Source organism: Electrophorus electricus, chromosome 10 (genome assembly GCF_013358815.1).
Source record: "Electrophorus electricus isolate fEleEle1 chromosome 10, fEleEle1.pri, whole genome shotgun sequence".
NCBI lineage: Eukaryota > Metazoa > Chordata > Actinopteri > Gymnotiformes > Gymnotidae > Electrophorus > Electrophorus electricus.
In genome coordinates this window covers 13,674,780-13,696,748 of record NC_049544.1, presented here as the reverse complement: position 1 = coordinate 13,696,748, position 21,969 = coordinate 13,674,780, and the positions used below count along the sequence as shown (strand labels likewise).

Below are 21,969 nucleotides of genomic sequence, written 5' to 3'. Positions count from 1 at the left end.
TTTTCATAAATATTTTTTCATAAATATTTTATAAAGTAGTCAAACTTCATACTTGAGCCCAGGCCTCCATGTGAGTGGTTGAAAATTATATATAAGGGCATGTATATGCCATGCTAGTAGGTGAGGACATCACTAAAGTCTGATGCCTAGGGCTCTCCATGCTTGCTGCCTGCATACTGCCTGGGGGGCAGAACAACAAACCTCACTGTGTTACTTAACCTTTCTAGCAACATGTCATGCATCTCGCACAGCTCTCATTGGATGTAAATGGGTAATCCATCCAGTACGCTAGACAGAATGGTCTCTATAAAGGAATGATTATTGTCATTGTCTCACATGGGATTTAATTACATGGGATTTAATGAATGCTATCATGGTCTTATCTTAAATACAATCTCTATGCCCATACAAAAATACACATATATGCATGGAAGTGCAGAGGTTAAATAGCATCATATATGCCTATCTTTCTTCTTGAATCATGCACCAAATGTCACAAGTTTAACAGGGCAGATAAATCAGAAGAATGAGCCCTAGGCCTCAGCATTTCAGGCTCATTCATTTTTTTGCATTTATCTTCAATAATAACAATCATGTATTAACGATAATAATAGCTGTGTAATATTTTACATCGAGCACCTCTGATCTGCAGTATTTTTCCTCTTTTAGTTCTTATAGAGTACCAAACTTCCTTCCCCGTAAACCAGAGGAAGCTCCAGGATGTCATATGGATCCATTGATGGCAGCTCGTTTGGCAGCAGGAACCCATTTGGTGGGCCCACAAAACAGGGCTACCAACCAGTCGGTAAAATCCCATCTACCGCCGTATTCTGTATAACTTCATAATATAAGCTTATGTCATATTATTTATCATCATGTATTGTTCATTGAAATACCATAAATCATTTGACAAAGACAAAGGGCAATTTCAAACTTATTTGTAAAGGCAATGCATTCAGTGTTTGCGCTTCATAAATCAATATGCAACTAATCAGCCATATGTCTTATTTTAACAAAAATCTGCTTCAGCACATTCAAAGTTACTTGGTTTGACATGTTATAGTATAAACTGTGACTTTGTCTCTAAATGCGTCTGTGGTAGTAGCTAATAAAAAGAACACAGTAGAAGTTTAAGTACACTGCTAGTAGTATATGCTTGTAATAACTGAAAAAAAAATTGTCTGATGCATCTTTAATAGCGTTTATTAAAGGAAAGGTATATTTATTTATAAACAAGGAAATTCAAGGTGCTTTAGAAAAGTGTAAAACATTTTGTAAATGGAAATAAATACGAGACAAATTAAAAGTCCAATGCTAAAGCTATATTTGGAATTGTTTTATACACACACACGCACAACACACATACTCTCACTCACTTTTGTATGTTTATATATACACCTCTACATCTTTTACTATGGTACACTGCAGTTACTCCCTGGAATTGTCATATATATATATATATATATATATATTAAACACCCATTTCAAAACAGTCCATTCAGAGGTACTACACAGTCCAGTCAGAGGCTCCGTGATCCATGAGATATCCCAAACATAGTCTCACACATCACAGTCTATTCAAAGGCAGAAGAGATCCTGAACAGAGCACACAAATCCAAAGCTGAGTACACACACAGGAGATCAAAGGAGATAACAAAACACTCAGTAGAGGCCTCCCAAATGGCTGGCAAGACTTTGCAAAGGCTCTAAGAAAGAAGGGCATAAATGTCTGCTGCTAAGGTTGCTAATGGAGGGCAAGTGCAAACAATCTAGTAATGGGTTAGAATTCAGGTCAGGGTGCCCTCTGGCATCTGAAAAGATGGATGCTGGGAGGTGGTGTAAGAGTTAAAAGAAATATATAAGTGAAAAAAAGTACAATTCAAAATCAGAATTCACAGCTTTGGGGGCTACAGCAGCTAAAATGTAGTAGCAATAGTCTGGGACGAACCTGCAACTTGCTGGCAACAATATTATTAGTATATTGAACTCTAACAATGTAAATGTGCTGCGTTGAAATTGTCACAAGTCATACAGTTTGTGACTGGAACCCACCTTCATGGAAAATTAGTAATTAGTGAATTATCTGCTTTGAATTCACCTGTGAAGATAAATACACATCATCTGTAAGACCCCACAACATGATCAAGGTTTTCAAAGGAAATATTTGCTATGAGGACAAAGACCAATTTCTGATAAGAAAGGGATCTGATTACAGAGCAAGCCCATTTCCAAGCCTTCCACAAAAGGAGATGCAAAAGCACACCATTAAGTTCAGAGAGTTTGCAAACCGTCAACTAAAAGACAAGGCAGCTATATGTCAGGATATTAGGTCTAATCAGATCAGAATTTAGTGTAATAACTTTGCAGTTTGTGTTCATTAGTGCATTCATTATGTCAAGCAGACAACAGGTGCATATGAATCTGAATACATAGAAATAATAAGCTTAACAAATAATGGAACAAATATGAAGGAATTTTCACATTCACAGATGTGCTGGTTTGTAAACTGTGCCACTATTAGCAGTCTCTCTGGCTATGTCTGAACTTTTGGGGGCTGGTTATGGCTGTGAATACAAAAATACAGCATCACTTTAAATGAATTTCAGCTCAGTGTGACTAGAATATGTGGAAAACAGGCTTTCCAGAGATCTGAGTTGTGAAAGTACATGTCTTGCAGAGTTGAATGTCAGTTGCATGCTGTCACATAATATATAACTTCTGGTGCATTTTAATGCATTATAGATTAAATCCAGCATCACTTGATCTTAATGTTAGCTTTGTTATATGTCTAGGTAATGTTTCTGTATTAAGTGTTCTGAACTGAACTTTTATTTTTCATGCTCATAAACAAAGACAAAGACACAAATTCATTGTGAAATTAGGTAAGAGCTCTTTGAAAATAAATAATTTTAGATTTTTTTTTCAGAACCCATTTAAGATATCTAACCTGTGACGTGAACGAGCAACTGGGAAAAGGGGCAGGATGCAGGCACGAGTTTCCCAACGCAAAGACATTTATTCGGAATCGAAAGCAAAGCAATACGGTGCAACATGAAGAGTAACAGTGCACGATCATTTACAGTCAAACATGCAGATACGGCTGAATTTGAATGAACAATGACTGACCAAACATGGTCACACACAAGAGTTTAAATACATCACTGATTAGTGAGAGAAAAAGGGACAGGCCCAACAGGTAACAGGCTAATAAGGGGGCGTGGTAGCACGTGAGGGCTGGGTACACAGGAGCACATGGTGACACATCAAACAGAAACAATACAAAGGAGAAAGGAATGTGCCGTTACATAACCATTTAGTACTTTGCTATTAAGATAGTTATCTACCTAAATCTGCTCTACAGGAAACAAAGTAAAGAATAAGGCTGTTAATCTAACAGAAGTCCTACTTACTTACCTGAAAGCATCAAAACCTAAAAGGTGAAAAACTGTTACCTGCATTTTCCCAACTTAAAATAATAAAAGCTCTTTTGTCTTCATGACAGACTAATGACTACACTCATTACAGCTACCTCCAGTTACCATGAAATAAAACATATAAATGAAGTGGTTCACACTAATGTTCCTTGCCAGGTTAAAAACAGGCTGCAGTTCACCTACACCAGTTTGTATGTGTAATGGTGTGGGTGGATGAGGGAGAGAAGAAAACAATGTTATTAGTAAGGGGATATATAGGACGATTGATTTTATTAGATGGTCAATGGAATAGTTCCACATCCAACCATAACAAGAACCCAAATCATAATACTGTCAAAAGGGAGTTCCAGAACTCCCACACATGAAATGCAAATATTTAGCACGCTTTACAAAACATGACCGAGAGAAATTACACCTACTGAGACATCATCCTCAGAGAGTAAATGACTAATTGACTGGGCATCTGAGAGAAAAGAGTGATACAGAGAAAGAGGGAGAGTGAGATTAGGTCTAAGTGTGAGGTAGTATGCTTGGCTGCCACCTGTCCCAGAGGAGAGCAGAGAGAGTGCATGCAACTCCAGTTATTAGAGACAGGTCTTTGATCACAGGAAAACCTATGTTCAGGAGCCTGTCAGTTTTGCTGTGTATCGGCGCTCAGGCGTCAGCCCACTTGAAGAGACTCTAAGGCGATGATCAAAGCTGAGGTTAAGTCTTTAATGGAGTAGTCAGCTGAGCTAATCTTTCTCCTCCTTCCTCCTGCCAAACCTTTCAGCTTCCTCTAGCATATGCATTTTCTCTCCCTCACTTTGGCTCTCACCTTCTGTATCTCGTTTGTCTTTGTTCCCTATAGTTTCTTTCTCTTTTTGAATGTTTTTTTCTCATTTAAATGGGAATATTTCGGACATGCTGACTGGTCCCGTTCTATCCATATTCTCTCTGGTCTGCTTTAACATCTTTCTTTAGGAATATCTTTATTGATAAGACAGCTCCTGACAGAGCTGCAATTCTTAGGTTCTCTGTAGGCTCGGAACAGCAGGTACTGTGGTGTTCATTAATGAGGTTAACTTTAGATTTGCACATATGGAGAACCTAATGAAGGGGCACAGATGCTACAGCAGGTTCTACGTATAGCCATTTAAGTGGTCAAAACAAGAGCATGCACTCCAGTGCATTGATATAATCCTGGCACAGGAAAGCAAAAGTGATAGCAGGCATCATGCATCACGGACACGAGAGACATGACAGCCATCCAAGCTCACCCCCCACAGAGCACAGAGTAATGCTGCAAGTAAGACATGTTTGTCCAGTGCTTGCGGGGTGTGAAGAAGGTTTGTCCGTTTGCTCAGAGTGGTTGAGTGCCTAAGGGATAAGTTATGTGCTTGTTAATGGAATTTTCCACTGCCGTGGAAAATCATGACAATCACTGCAGCTCTAGTTTTTAGAACGATGCTACATATATGTTGTTGTAGACTTTATATATACACTCACAAGCCACTTTATTATGTATACCTTGCTAGTACTTGATAGCCTTCTTTTGCCTTCAGATCTAGCTTAATTCTTTGTGGCATGGATTCAACAAGGTGCTGGACAAAGACACAACAAAGGTGCAACAAACATGCAACAAGGTGTAACAAAGGCACTCTATTAGATTGAGATCTGGTGAAATGTAGAGGCCAGTTGAGAACAGTGAACTCATTGTAATTTACGGCATTTAGCTGATGCTTTTATTCAAAGCAACTTACACTTATGACTGAGTACAAATTGAGCAATTGAGGGTTAAGGGCCTTGCTCAGGGGCCCAGCAGTGGCAACTTGGAAGTGGTGAGACTTGAACCTGTAACGGAGAGCAGTGAGGAGGCAGACGCATGTGTGGAGAAGAGCGAGATTTATTAGGGGCAAATCCAGAGTTGTAGTCATTAGGGTTATCCAGGGTCATTGAGCCAATATGGAGATTACGGGGATACATGATCAAACAAACAAAACACACAAAGGCAAACAGGGGAAGCAGGCTAGGAACAAAGGCTAGGAAGCACGAAGGCTAGCATAAACACAAAGGCACAGAGTACAAACTTAAATACATGCATATACGGGCTTTCAAAAACATCCACCAAACACATATATGCAATGAAGTAAACAACTACAATGAATATTCAAAACCAAGGGCACAAGGCAGGGTTTAAATACATGAACTAAACGAGGGACAGGAGTCGAAAATCAAATGAGGGGAGGAGAAAATTAAACTATGGCATGGAACTAAAATACACAAGACAGGGAAAACACGGAACATGGAAGGTGGGAGGGACTAATTATGACAGACCCAGCAACCTTCCAATTACAAGTCAAGTACCTTAACCACTGAGCTACCACTGCCCATTGTCATGTTCAAGAAACCAGTTTCAGATCATTTGAGCTTTGTGACATGGTACGTTATCCTGCTAGTAGTAGTCCTTGGGTACACTGGGTCATAAAGGAATGGACATGGTCAGCAACAATACTCAGATATGCTGTGGCCTTTAAACAATGTTCAACTGATATTAAGGGACCAAAGGTGTGCTCAGAAAATATCCCCCACATCATTACACCACCAGCAGCAGCCTGAGCCTTGCTTTTATGAATTTTTAATGAAGAGCCATGCATTCATGAAGTATATACCAAATTTTGACCCTGCCATTCCAATGTGGCAGCAGAAATCAAGACTCATCAGACCAGGCAACATTTTTTCCAATGTTCTGTTGTCCAATTTTGGTGAACCTGTGTGAATTGTAGCCTCAGTTACCTGTGTTTAGCTGAAAGGAGAGGCATCCAGTGTAGTCTTCTGCTGCTGTGGCCCATTTACTTCAACATTTGATGTGTTGTGTGTTCAGAGATGCTCTTCTGCATATCCCAGTTGTAACAAGAGGTTATCTGCAATAGTTTTGCCTTTCTGTCAGCTAGAACAAGTCTGGCCATTGTCCTCTGTCTTTGGCATCAACAAGGCATTTTCACCCAGAGAGCTGCCACTCACTGAATATTTTCTCTTTTTTGGACCATTCTCTGTACATGAGAGATGGTTGTGCATGAAAATCCCAATAGATCAGCAGTTACTGAAATACATTTACAGCATTTAGCTGACACTTTTATCCAAAGTGACTTTTAGACAATTAGACTGAATACAGTTTGAGCAACTGAGAGTTAGGGGCTTTGCTCAGGGCCCCAACAGTGGAAACTTGGCAGTGGTGAGTCTTGAACTGGCAACCTTCTAGTCAAGTACCTTAATCCCTAGCTACCACTGCCCTAGCTATTTTTTGGTTTGAATTTCCAGCAGGTTGTTTTGACCATGTTGAAAATATGTATGAGCTAACAGAAATATGAATGGAACAACAAGCTCTGTTCTACAATCTTTATGATGCATCATTTATGAATCTTTTTTAATGTCAGACATTTTATATTAATTAGGTATATAATGTGTCAGACTAGATATTTTAGGATATGTCAGCAGGTTTTTTTTTCCATAGTTTTCACAAATGGGGATGTCAATATTTGCTTTCAGAAGAACAAGGTGTGATAACCAGTTAATAAAAGTTAATTAACAGTCAGCGATATCTGTATGTGATGCAGGCTAGTGCAGGGCTTACCATGGTGGTCATGCTGGTTTCCTTTTCAAAGTCTCTTTACATGCATTTTTACTTTTTTACCAAAAGTGTTACATATGTCTACACTGCATTGGTTCCCTGGGGGACAAGTTGGTGGTTCATGGCTTAGTGGGGGCAGTGGACCTATTGACTGAACGCTTTCTTAAGCCATTTCTTCTTGATGTCACCCTGCTTGATGGAGCAGTACTAGGGCAGCTTCATGATGATTCAAATGTCCTGATAAGATTAGAGTTTGCTGGGGAATAAGGATGAAGCTCTTTCCATATTAGATGTGGCCCCTGTAGATATGAGGGTAAGGTGTTGCACCCTACTTCCTATGGACTTCAATAATACAATCTAAATAATGGTGGGCTACAGCCATGGCAAATGAGAGTTATTTACTTTCCTGATAAAAGAGAATATGGTAAGACCATGACTTTTAGAATCGAGTAGTGACTTTTGCAGCCTACATCATCAAGTGCTTAATTAACAAACTTGACATTAGCCTAATAGGTAGCAGGAACAGCCCACTCTACATCCTCATAATGCTCATAATGTTTTACATTTAAGAGACTGTATTGTATAATAGGCAATGATGATAAAGTAATGGTACTCTTAAGTCAGCAGTAGGAATTTTAAAAAATGCAGCGCATTACTTGTGTATTTTGGCTCTGCACACTGGAATTTAAATGAAACGTGCAGGTTTGAACTCAAGTGTATGCATATGAAAAGCTTTCAATTATTACTGGTTTACTGGCATGTTCTTATAAAAATCAAATCTGTATTAAAATGGTTTCCATCTGGACACACAACAACATTTAGAAATTGCAGGCCTGCTTTCTATTCCTAGTTTTTAACAGGACAATGACACAACTCGTCCTGCAGAGGTAATCACTAAATCCTCTTCTTTTTGAGTCCACAGTCACTAAAAGCTTTATTAAAGAATATCGAAATAATAAAAAGTATATTACATCAGACATATCAAAGTACTCAGATAAAAGTAGAATCTAAGAAGTCTTATATGATAAAGATGAACTTAGACTGGTAGAAGCAAAGTCAGGATTAAACTGGAAACCATAAGTGAGGGAACTGCTCAGCACCATGAACTGCTAGCCATAGGTAAAAAAAAAAAAAAAAAGGAAATAATTTAAGGAATAAATTAATAATGCGCTCAGACAATAAAATTATACATGCAATGAAGAAACTGGAAGCAGGTGAATGCAATAGTTTTGATTCAATGTTGATGCCAGTTAGTTCTCAAGTGTAATCATAGTCTTAAGTGTAGTTACCCTGTGCAATCCTGGAAAAGCTGCTGATGAACCTCTGTGGCTAAACTGCAGGAACCGGTTACTTCCTTCTGATGTGTATAATGGATGCATCACTCTGGGAATAGCTCACTGGCCTTCTAATGTTCATTGTAGCTCATGTCACAAATTTAATTTTACTGCTCTATATGAGAATATTAATTGCATCCAGAGATCAGACTGTTGTTGCTTGCGGACTCAACATGCCATGAACCACTCCCTACTGCAAGAATTGCCTAGAAGCTCTGATTGAAAATTCATTCAGAACTCTACTTCACATACATACACTAAATTTGCACTCAATGCTTGTTCTCTCAGCAATAAAGCAGTACTTATCTCCAATGCTATAGTGGATCATAATCTTGATTTTATGATTTTGACTGAAACAAGGCAACAGCTGAATGACTATTTTACACTAAATGAAACTACTCCTCCAGTATGTTGATAAACAACACACTACTGGACATGGAGGTGGACTGGCTGTCTTCTCTTCCTCCACATATAGGGTTAAAAACTGTCCTGATTAATGTTTTGAATGTCTTTCTCTGAAAATCTCTGGATTCAAGCCTCTGTTGATTGTTCTGGTTCATCCTCCTAAAACCTGTTTTTTATTGCTTAATTGTCTGAACTGCTCACTTTGCTCTGTCCTTGTTACCCTAAAATGCTTCTCTTAGGTGATTTTAACATACTTTTGCCACATGTAACTGCTTTCTCAGATGATTCAATGCTTTGACCTCACTCAACATGTAAACTTTCCCACTCATACCAGAGGTCACATTCTTGATATTCCATTCAGTTCAGTACTCCAACCCATGGGGGACAGCTCTTCATATCGCTGATGACAAAATTATCTTGTATGATCTGTTTATTTCTCATATACAGGGATCTTAGAAATGTCAGGCCTCCTGCACTAATGCCTTGATCAGTCTCCCATCCCTCAGGCTATAATGCCATCTCCTGAGAGCCTGGTCAAGCTGATGATTCACTGTCTCAGCTAGCCTAAACCAGTATGCCCCACTCAGAACACAGACTGTGACATTCTGTCATTCTGCTCCTTGGTTTACCCCTGAACTATGGCATATGAAAGCTTCAGGGCACCAGCTATGACTGTCATATGTTTGAAAGATCTTAAAAAGGCCAATTCTGATTTTTATACCGCTGCTATCAAAAATTGCCAAGGAAATGCTCAAGCTCCTTTCTCAATTGTAAATAAGCCATTGTGGCATACTAATATATTGCCTTTTAACACCATCATCAGAACTCATGCTGTAAGTTTATGACATTTTTTAATGACTAGATTGATAATATCTATTTAGAACTCCAGCGGCCTTCTGAGCCTATGGATAATAACTATTTCTCTACTTTTACCTGAGTAGATGAAAGTTTTGTTTTTAGGCTTATCAGTGTATCCAGATCTGTTACTTGTGTCCTGGATCCTATGCCCAGTCTCCTGGTTAAAGACTGTCTTCCCTCTCTGTGCCCTCTGATAACTAAAGTCACCAATGCTTCTCTTAGATCTGGCTCAGTTCTGTCCAGTCTAAAATTGCCTACTGTTACTCCAGTTCTAAAGAAGCTATGGTTTGACCCTTAAGCCTTTAAGAACTACTGACCTTTTTCTAACTTTCCTTTTCTTAGCAAATTACTTGAACATGTGGTGGACTCCCAGTTGAAAGATCACTTCCAGCAACCTATTTAAACTGTTTCAGCCAGGTTTCAGAGATAACCACAGCACTGGATCTGCTCTGATTAAGGTTACTAATGATTTGTTTGTTGCTCAGGAAATTGCAGTATGTCCAAAGCTGCTAGGGTTCAAACCCATGCCAAGCTGTGAAAACATTAATCTTACTCTTAGTCTCCTACAATGGCTTCCTCTGCACTTTTGCAGTATGCAGTATAAAATCATTCTTATGGTTTTTAAATCCTTGCATGGTCTGGCATCTCCTTACCTTTCTGTTCTCCTTCACCTTCTCAATCGCTTTAGTCTTCTGATATTCACCTACTCTCTATTCCCCATTCGAGGAGATCGGCCTTTTGGCAGAGCAGGCCTTAAACTCAGGAAAACTCTCCTTTTACATCTCCACTGTTGTACGTTTACTCTTCTCATTCAAAAAACAACTAAAACCTTTCTCTTCCAGATTGCTTTTCCTTATATTTAGTCCCTGACTAAATATCTTGTGACTAAATATATGAAACATTTAGATCTTTTCATTAATTATCTCACTTTATTCTATAGTTCCATTTTTTTTATTTCATCTTGTACTAGGTTTTTAACATCTGATTTAATTTTTACTTTTAATGCTTAAATGTTTCATGTTTAAGTGTCTGTTTTACATTTTGAAGATATAATCAGTGTTCATGTACAGTGGGTATCCTGAAATAGTAGAATAAAATTATACTATTAATATTTAAAAATGACTAATAATCATAAATGAAATGTGTTAAACAGGTAAAGATTGCTCTCTGGAATATAGGTGTAAATATTGTAAGGCAACCATAAAGAGAATTTATCATCAAACATATATTTACAGCATTTAGCTGATGCTTTTATTCAAAGCAACTTACAATTATGAACACAGCTTGAGCAATTGAGGGTTAAGGGCTTTGCTCAGGGATATATATATATATATATATATATATATATATATATATATATATATATATATATATATATATATATATATATAATATTATATTATATTATATTAATAGAGGCCTATAGAGGGTCCTGCGATAATGACTTCTAATTCTAAAAACAATTTGATACATATATAATCAATATGTGGCAACTTGGCAGTGGTGGGTCTTGAACTGGTAACACACACACACTCTCACTCACTCTCGCTCTCTCTCTCTCTCTCGCTCTCTCTCTCTCCCCCTTCCTTCCTTATGCACCCGTTTCTTTCCTCAGTTTGGACAGAGAACTCACAAAACCATTTCACTGCAAGTTATACCATGTATGACTATATATGTGACAAATAAACCGAACTTGAATATATATATTCCATCACAACGTAGAAGCCTCAAGAATAAAGAAATAATGTATAAAATACTTTGTCTTGTGAATGAGAAAGCAGAGAAATAGGAATGCCTAGAGAATAAAAATACATACTCATCTTAAACACATCTTAGCTAGCTGTGAAAGGTAGTAGTATGGGTATGTACGGCTGTGGGATTAAAGGCTTGCTTGTTGTTTCTGATGATTTGACTGCCCAGAGCAGTGGCACTATGAATGCAAAGGTATCTGAAATACACAGACCAAACCATATGCCTCAAAACCATTCGAAGACATGCAGTTTATCTTCATAGTCATTGATTAATTTCAGAACTAGTGTAATGGAGCACAGAGCCAAAAACCCTATGGCATAAAATACATATGACTGCATAATTAGCATTTTGTGATAAAGGCAAGTTGGAAGAAAATGAAAATTCTCAATTTACTGGGACTGGAGAGTATAAAGCCTCCATGTCATTTTCAATGATTCTCTTCATAGTTTTAAGTATCTTGATTAGAAGATGGGCTTCAATTTGTCAGTCAATAAGATTCTGTTCTGTCAAACTCTGGGCAAGCTTGGCCTGAACATATGGTATAGTAACTATTCTTCTCCAACTGAATATTGTAATGTAATATCAGAAAGGTTTAGAGATAATATATAAGGTTCACTGGATAGTTTGAACTGTTTTGAAGTCATTTCTACAAAGCACTATTTTGCAAGTTGATTTTGCAAAAGGTTTATTTGCTATACTCATGTTTATTTGATATTTCTCATATTAAAATATTATTGATATAAAATATAATAATCACATTCCAACATTTGGAATACTCTATGCTAACATGTGCATAATGTATGGTATGGCTGCATTTACTGGTGCACTGCATATGATTAGAAACATTAACTGTAGGGTGAGAAGTAACAAACATTGACATCTAAAAAAATCTTCTCTGGAAAATGTTCTCTGGAAAAATAGGAAAAAAGGGGATGTATTTTTTTGATAGTTGCATTGAGAACAACTTTCCAAACAAACAAGTTATACAGCTGAAAGCCTTTTTTCAAGAGTAAGCATCAGTTTATATTTGCCAAGCAACCATTTTACTTTATAAATGTAAAAATATAAGTAATCAAAATAAACTTCTATTAATTTAGGTCTATTTACTTAGGACCACTTAGTACTGAAATCGTTATATTGCACATATTAATTATTTTGCACATATTAAAATAAATTCAAAATAAGCAGTGGTTTTATATATATATATATATATATATATATATATATATATATATATATATATATATATATGTCTAGGTGACATTTTCAGACATTTTAAAAATCAATGTTTGAAATATAAATGTAGGAACCAAAATTGCACTTTTCCCTTTATCATATTCAGCCACATTTACTGAAATATTTATTTGGAAGTAACTGTAGGTACCATATAAAATTACATCTACTGTGAAAATAACTCCATAGTTGCTATATTCAGTTGCTGAATACTTATAAATCACAGAACACCTAAAATATATTTTTGCACACTGTTACCTCTGCATCAGCAGAGAGTTAATAAACCCATCACAACACCAATTACAAATCACCCAGTGCAGTAACTCAGTTCCTCTGCCTGGACTTGGTTGAATCTGGACAGCTTGATGTAAATTTCCAAAGCACTGAGCTTGAAGTTTGGTTGCTTACTATGTTCCCCAAAGATTGGAAAAGTGCTTGAACTGAACTTTATATATATATATATATATATATATATATATATATATATATATATATATATATATATATATATATATATATATATATCTGAGGAGGATTTGTGTGTGTGTGTGTGTGTGTGTGTTGGTCAGAATGGTGCAGTGAAGCAGTATACTGCTAAGCACTCACTTAAAGACTTGAAAGAACAGACTGAATTACATTCTAAAGAAATGACTCTCAACATAGCCATTCTTCCTGGAGATACACATACTGTACACAAAAGTACCATCCCTTGTGTTAAATTTACGGAAGCTAACATTTATATAAATAAATGCACATGAATGTTACATCTGTAATTACAGCATGTTGCACATGCATATGTTGTGTAAGTGGTGGTCATGTCCCTGAGGGCCATGATAGCCTTCAATTAGCATGATTGACTGGCTTCATAGTTTAACCATAGCCCTAAGTATAAATATAAACACAAGTGTAAACTTAATCATAACCCCATCTCTTAACATAACTCTGCCTTGTACAATTGCATTAACAAAAAATAGCTAAATGACCTTAACCACAACTGATCCCTTGCAATGAAAAACCAAATCAGCCATTTCCCCTTTTTGTGTAATTAGTTATGTTAGTTTTTGATTGGTTAATATGTTGTATATCTTTTACATTAAAATGCTTAATATGCTTTATTTATACTTACCTTACTTAATTTGTGTGGGCATTTAAAAATAAAACTTGCAATAATGATTTATATTATTGCTTTTTTTATGGCAAGGACTCAATAAGAAATTGCTACATTGTCAATCAAAAATAACTGGATGGCCAAAGAAAAGAGTAAAAAACTGTTTTTCTCCAAACTTGGATTTCTAGCTGCTTATGGAAAAAAATTGGATTTCATGCTTAAAGAATCATTAAGGTCAGTATCAATATTACAGGGTGATACCTGGGAGGTCCAAAAATTATTTAGTCAGAGTTTAAAAACCATTTTAATATCAGTCATAGTCTCAAGGTCATTACAAGGTGTGGTGGGTAAAAAAGAAATGTCTTTGAGTAAGAAAAATAAATAAAACATATTTCCAAGGGTCCAAGCAGTTCTATACACAAGCATTTGTCCCTACAGTGAGTCCCTCTGGTTTTTGGAGTTTCATACAATAACACTGAGTGTGGCCACACTAAGCCTGAAGCCCAATGTTCCCTCATCTGTGCTCTGTTGAAAGAATATGGCTTTTTACTGCTGTTCTATGGCAGGAAATACCCTGACTTGCCTTTGCTCTTTCAGTATGAGTTTGCCAGTTTTGCCTCTGAGAGACGCAAGAAGATGCTGACCTCATGTATAATGAGCAGGGAGCTTTTGATTAAGCCATTTTCTGGTTTGAGAATATAATAGAATATGCTACAGAATCTGCATTTACAGTATTGATCAACAAGTATTAATTCAAATATAAATGAATCCCCAGCAGGCCAAGATTTTCAGGCTCATTTCTTTTCTTTTTTTTTTTTTACCATAACAAAATTTTGTTATCTTAAGTATCAGTAAACTGAGCTGAAGTATGTGGATTCTCAATATTGAGGAATGAGTGGTGATCATGCATGCTTGGGTTTAATTGGTGTGTGCCTGTATCCCTTACAGAGTCCAGGCACATGCAGCCACATTCTGTGCCTAGTGGGGGCTGAATACAATGTTTGCCACCCGTAAGCTTGGAAGATCTGATGTGTACAGAGTGGCACGTGGAACATGCATCTGTCATAATGATGGAGAGGAGGGTCAAACATAGGGAGATGTGGAGGTCAGGAGAGATAACAATAAAGGCACTAAAGGTTATTTAACTGAACAATTCACTCAGAAACCTTATTGCCACCATTACACACACTGGCCGGATATGCAGTCACAATATCAGATACTGCCTAGGGTCATTTCTTAATCTACAATGATCATTATGTAGTTCCCTCAGTATCTGGGATAGAGTTTCATATTTAATTGTGTTTACACTAAAATACTGAAACACAGAGCGCATCACTCATACGGAACTTCCTGACCATCTATTACAAGCGGTGCCAGACCAAGGCCAGAAGGATTGTGAAGGACCCCACCCATCCCAACAATAGGCTCTTCTCTCTGTTGAGGTCAGGGAAGCGCTTTCGCTCCCTGAAGGCCAAGACAGAGAGACTGAAGAGGAGCTTCTTTCCACAGGCCATTCGGGCCCTGAATCAGGGAAACTGATAAACTGTGGGGACCACCACCACCATGTGACTGTAAATATGTAAATTTGTAAGCTGGAACTGTACATTGTGTACATACATATATCCACATATCCATATATACATTGTACATTGTGTATACAAACATATTATACATATATTGTACATACACTGTTATACATATTTTTGTATGTAGATAGATAGATAGATAGATAGATAGATAGATAGATAGATAGATAGATAGATAGATAGATAGATATTTCCTTATGTACCCCTGTTTTTTTCCCTCAGTTTGGACGGAACACTCTCAAACCATTTCACTGCGAGTTATACTGTGTATGACTATGTATGTGACAAATAAACCAAACTTGAAACTTGAAACAAAATCACATCTGTTATCTTTCAGCTATTCTTGCTTGTCCCAATGTGTATAATACCTACATTTTTTATCTTATGATGGTAGAAAACACCTCCAACAGAAAAATTCACAAAACATCAGTGTTTTTAAGCATCATTTGCCATTTTCATAGTTGTTCTCTAAGAGTGCATTTGATGAAGAGTCATAGAAAGATGTCAATTCTAGTCATTTTGGAGGCATTGACAGACAAAAGCCTATGAAGGGGTGTGTGTGTGTGTGTGTGTGTGTGTGTGTGTGTGTGTGTGTGTGTGTGTGTGTACATTGAGACAGAGGTTGTGAAGTGGATTTGTGTTTAATGAAGTAATGGCTATGTTCACAATATACATTTGGGTGGCTCATGACTTGGTCTATTTAGACAGAACTGATACCAGGAAACTGGTATCTATCTGTCTCTATCTTTTCCATTTGACTTCACTAGAGAGGTGAATAATAGAATTGCTCAGTATTATGTTAGTTAAAACTTATGAAATAGATTTTGTTTCATGTTAAACAATAACAGGGAACTTTTGTTGATATGCCATCAGTATGTGCTCAACAGCACAATAATTATAATGGACTTTACCTGCACTCCTGAAAAATTGGGGAATGCTAGTTATCACTGAAATTAGGCAGGTGCAAAAGCTTTTAAATCATGGTGATTACAAACCACTCTCACCAACTCACTATGTTGAGAGACAAAAAAGTTACAGTTTTTCTTTTACATGTGTTCCAATTAGAAAGATTGAGCTGTCTTTTATTTTTGCAGCCACTCAGGTTAGCCCCACAGAGTTGCAAGATGTGTTCCAGGAAACCTCCTCCAACATCTTTCAGATCAATGCCAATGGTAAGTTAATTTTCCATTAGTTTAATTGAATTCTATTGGTTATGAATTACTAAAAAAGGATATCTCAGAGTTTATGTTTCATTACTTTTACAGTGGTAACTTTAGATAAAAGCCTTCAGTCACTGGGAACATCTAGAGACACAGCAGAGCTACGCCAGAGTCTGTAAGTGTTTATGATCTTGCTGACATTATATTGTATGTATCTCAAGCAGTAGTATATAACTAAAAAAACAAAGGTGCTATTGACATCATTTTAGTATGTTCTAAAGGCAACGTTAAATCTGATTTATATATATATATATATATATATATATATATATATATATATATATATATATATATATATATATATATATATATATAAAAGGATATTCTGAGTTGTTAACAACAAGATCTCACCATTAGCCTTACCAAGTTATGTTATGTTGCATTATCTAGTCCCAGGTAGACATGGTCCAAAATAATGACCAGCCATGTACACATTGCACATTACACACATGCCAACTTAATTTGAGAAGTTAAATGTTCATAATAGTAAAGGTACTCAACACTTTAGTTTCTATGAAACATTCTGTGGTGAACAAATTAAAGTATTTAAGTGTTTAATGTGTGTTTAGTGTTTAATGTTAATGGAATGATCTAAGTAGCCTGATTAGACACATATGCATTTTGAATAAGTAGAGTAATTAAATTGATGACTGTCTTATGATATGACAGAGATTGCTGCTTTTGACCAAAGCACAGAGTATTCATCATCATAATAGATGATACGGCTTCACACATTTATGCACTAATCTTACTATCTCTTGCAATTCAGGTATTAATTCAGTAATGTGGAGCTTTTTTCACATTAACTGCTTAACATAAAGATGCCTGCATATGTCCGCTCTTTATACAGAAAGGTTAAAACCTTTTACATTTCATATACTTAGACTCTATTGACTGAAATTTAGATGAAATACTTACTGGCTTGAATCATTCCCAATATAAGTAAATGCCTCTTGACTCTAATTGGAAACCACTGAATCACAATGTGTAGAAAATGGGTTGTTTGTTCAGACTCCTCTTCTGGTTGGATGATCTGTGGTAATAACAAAATAATTAACATAACGCCTGAGTAATCAGCCATTATGAGCCTACCTTCTTACATTTAGCCTAATGCTTTTACCTTGCTTGTGGTATCAGTGTAAAATAATTCTTGAAAGAAATTCCCTGCCCCCCTGCTGCAGCATACATTGAATTATTCTGTGAAATTGGGAATGTTACATTAGCTCACTTACATGTCCTGCGCTTTAAGGGTTGTATTTCTGTATGTTTTTGTTTGTTAGTTTGTATTTGATTTTTTCACATACAAATGGGAGCAACAATGCAATTTGTAGATGTCTATCAGCCTTGGGAGAGGCCATGTGTGAAAAGGCTATATTGCTGGGTACAAGGTTACATGTATGATTATGCTTAATGTCCAGTAGTTATGGCTGCAAGATCCATACATACATGAGTTACATAAACAGAAAACTGCTTATATCTTTATGGATGCAGAAACTATGATAGCTTTCCTTGTAGCAAATAGGCTTTGTTTCTTTCAAGAAAAATAGCATAGGTTACAGTAGGTAACCTAAACAAGCTAAACAGTTAAAATGTTACTGTGAAGCTATTACTGCTGGTACGGCTGCCTTGTGTAGTGTCCACTTCAGAGCAGGTTGTGGGTTTTCTGTCCTAAAACATGACCTCTCTCAGACATTCAATTGATCAGCAAACTCTCCTTCTCAGTAATAATAATAATAATGCATGAAACTGAACAAAGCTGTTAGTGCCTGTTTTTCCTGGTTTATCACCCCTCCCCAAAGACATCGATTACTCTTTTTCAGTTAGACTGATAGCAATTGCAGAATTCATTGCTTGTCACAAAGTGGTCTGAAATAATTGCATTTGTGTAAATTGCAATATACTCACTGGAATGTCATCAGTTCTACCAGCTTTTTTATGATGGCTTTCAAAATCTACTGACATTCATGCACTGTCAAATTCTATCTATCTATCTATCTATCTATCTATCTATCTATCTATCTATCTATCTATCTATCTATCTATCTATCTATCTATCTATCTATCTATCTATCTATCTATCTATCTATATTTATTTATTTAAAAAAATAATAATTTTTTTCCTCCTCATGGATCCACTATATTCAAGCTCGATACAAGTCTTCAGGAGCAAGTGGTTTGCCATTACTGCATGAGCAGATAGTGAACATCTGTTTGTAGCTGCCCCATCTGCTGTTTTGTAAGAGTGACTGCACACTACATTGATAAATGTTTGCAGTGGTATTTTGTGTATGGTAGACTGCTACTGTTAACCATGCAAATCAAATACAGCTTCATTATTGTACTGATCGATCTTTATCTTAATCCAGTTCTTTAATGCTTCGAGCAGGCTTAGTACCGTTGGTAGTTCCCTTAGTCTGATTTCTTATTGCTCTTATGTGACAAATAAGCAGGGAACAATTCTATTCTCATGGGCATATTTAAGGAAAGTGGACATTAAAATGTTTACTGTCATCATGTACAACATCTCAAGAAAAACAGGCTTCTGTGTAATGTGATACTACTTTTAGATGGTACATGGTAATATGAGTGTAAGCTTATTAAAGTCTACTTTAAGTTCAGAGACATCCAGAAACAATCTAAAATAGTGGTTAAGCACTCATCTAGTAATCTGTTGGGCACCTGAGCAAGGCCCTTAACCGTCAATTACTTAAGATGTATTCAGTCATAATTGTAAGTTGCTTTGGATAAAAGCATCAGTTAAATGTAATGTAAAATGCAGGCCTTTTGATTCCTGGTGCATCTTTTCTCTTTGACCAATTGTAATAGTCCTCAAACATATTCACAAATTTGGTCTTCTGGATTTTATATATATATATATATATATATATATATATATATATATATATATATATATATATATATATGTGTGTGTGTGTGCATGTGTGTGTATGTGTCCATATACATAAATTAGATGATGATAAAATCTGTAAAAGCTTCTCATTGCCTTCAGTTGAGTGCTCATGATATTCTTTAAAGTTTAATTCTGTTGCTAGCTAATAGACCCATGGTCTTGATCTCTATTGTTATATAGAGGACCCCGGTTCACAAGTAATTCATAATTAGCTATGTCTATGACAATGACATTAAATGTCAAACCATTGAATGAGCACATTTGCATGCACAACGATATCGGATAATAAACAGCCCACAACAATGCTCATGATTTATTATTATTTTTTGCATTGTTATGCTTGTCTCCACATGGCAGAATATTTATCATTAATTAAATATTGCATAATAGAATAATTAATATTCTAACATGCCTTAAAATCCTATCGGGAATTCCTGCAAGAACAATTTTTACTACAGAACAATAGAAGCTTTCAAATACAATCAGTGCCCCCTTTAAAATGTGCGTACAGTGTAGCACACTTAGTGCTAATCCTAGAGAGGTAATGGTTCCGTACACACTTAGTGGGGCTTGAATTTTTGCTCTCTCTCTTTCCTTTTAAATAATCCCCCTTCAATTTAATTCAACATAACTGAAAATCACTGTCTTACAACACTGGGCTGAATACACTGAAAATATACAGAACTTTCTTCCCTATTTTTATCTCCCATATGGCATAATCCTAAATTACTACTGGAGGGTTATATGTTTTGAAGCTATCTTGTAATATAGAATGGTGTGGCAAGCCAGAGGCACCTTTATTAGGATATTGATTTATGTCCATTCCAATATCTCATGTCAACTTTCTTTCTCTGTTCATTATTATTTCATTTTCAACATTATTTGTTTCATAATACAAGCCTGTAAGATTTCCCAGGTTGCTTAATATATTAATTTGCTGCAGAAAATGTTTCTTTTTGTTTTGCTGCTGTGCATTGTCCTAGTGAATATTTTATCCTTTTTTACTCATTCCTTCATCTCTTTCACTTCTTCTGTCACAAAGCAAGTTGGTTATTCTGAGTAGCTGTTTTTAGGTCTTTTGTCTGTATTTCTCTCAGTTGACCTTGACTGAGCTCCCCTCTGTGCCAGTCTTAATCCTCCACGCCCAGCTTCTCTGAGTAGGGCGCCAGACTACCCACCTCTCTTTCCCCCTTTCCATCTTTCTTTGCCCCCTGCTGCACCCCAGCCATGATTCTATTAGAGCCAGTTTCCACAGAAACCTCTCAGTTCTAGGGTCATACCTCCCAGATGGCGACATGTCGTCCAGCGACCCTGCCTGACTGGTGCCCCCTTACACACACTCACATACTCTATACACACACACACACACACACACACACACACACACACACTTAGACTCTCTCTTTCCCTTGCACACCCCCTCCCTCCCACACTCTTTCTCCCCAGTGTCATTGGCCACTCATGGTTGGGGCTGTTTTTGCACCATAACCATAGAAATTCAATTCAGAGCAGTTTCTCCTTCCTAGTCTAGGTTATTAAGAAACTGACCAAAGGTGAGACTGATATGTGAGACCTAGTCTTATGTTGCGTAATTTAATAAGCACAATATTTAAAAATGTCCTCTAAATATCATGGCACAGAAATTATGTGACTCTTGTAAATCCCACAACTTTGTCTCTGAATCTGTCTACATTTATGCATTGTAAGTTAGTCACAATCACTTGGCTAACTGGATTTGACCCATCATTGTAATCAGGGAAGCACATGCATGGCAAAACTAAGTGTCTTAATAATTCACTCCCATTGTGTTTCATTATGTTAGCACATTATGCATTCTCTGCTGATGTGTGTAGGATGTCTGAGGGACACTGCTTGTCACTGGAGCCAAGGACAGATCATGTAAGCTTTCATGTTATCTGTTGAGCCTTCTCTTTCTCTCACTAAGGACTCTTGCACAAGCATAGTAGGCAAAACTTGTGCTGGGAGGCCTGAGAAAGCTTGGATAAGTGCACAAGTAAAAGCTACCTCACCAGTTAATTAAATTCTAACATTTTTTGCTTAGTGATGAGACATATATCTAATATTTTAGAAGAGCATAGAGCAAATTATTACATGTAAACAAATATGTGACATTATAAAATGGGACACACATTTGGTGCTCTAAATTATTGGTAATGGAACCCAAGGTCATTCATATATCATGTTATTTTTTAAAGGTAAAAGTTGGGGTAAGAATTTAAAGCAAATAAAAGTTTTTGCTCTGCTATGTTCTGGTATATGTATCTTGGTCATTGATATTAAGGCTAGGACTATTAAGCATTGCTAACAGGTGATGTTTGTTTCCTGAGATATTTTGGAGCCATTCTTCCAGCATAGGAGTCACAGCCTCAAGTGCCTCTATCACCAATGAGACAACCTTAGACTTAAATTTCCCTTAAACTTCTCATACTCCTTCCTTTGCATCTTCCATCACTTGGGATTGCCACACATATTTCTACTGCTGTTTTGGACATCTTAT

At 36.6% G+C, this 21,969-nt stretch overlaps 1 protein-coding gene across 3 annotated transcripts in view; it reads left to right on the top strand.

Annotated features, from left to right (window-relative positions):
* Positions 1 to 21,969, top strand: part of tsnare1 (T-SNARE Domain Containing 1) — an 86,426-nt gene that overhangs the window by 16,167 nt on the left and 48,290 nt on the right. For all 3 annotated transcript variants that reach the window (XM_027002398.2, XM_027002407.2, XM_035530892.1), the window contains 3 exons: positions 670 to 805; positions 16,415 to 16,492; positions 16,586 to 16,655. In XM_027002398.2, the coding sequence (XP_026858199.2) occupies positions 721 to 805; positions 16,415 to 16,492; positions 16,586 to 16,655 (233 nt within the window). In that variant the 5' untranslated portion in view covers positions 670 to 720. The remainder of the gene's footprint in view (positions 1 to 669; positions 806 to 16,414; positions 16,493 to 16,585; positions 16,656 to 21,969) is intronic.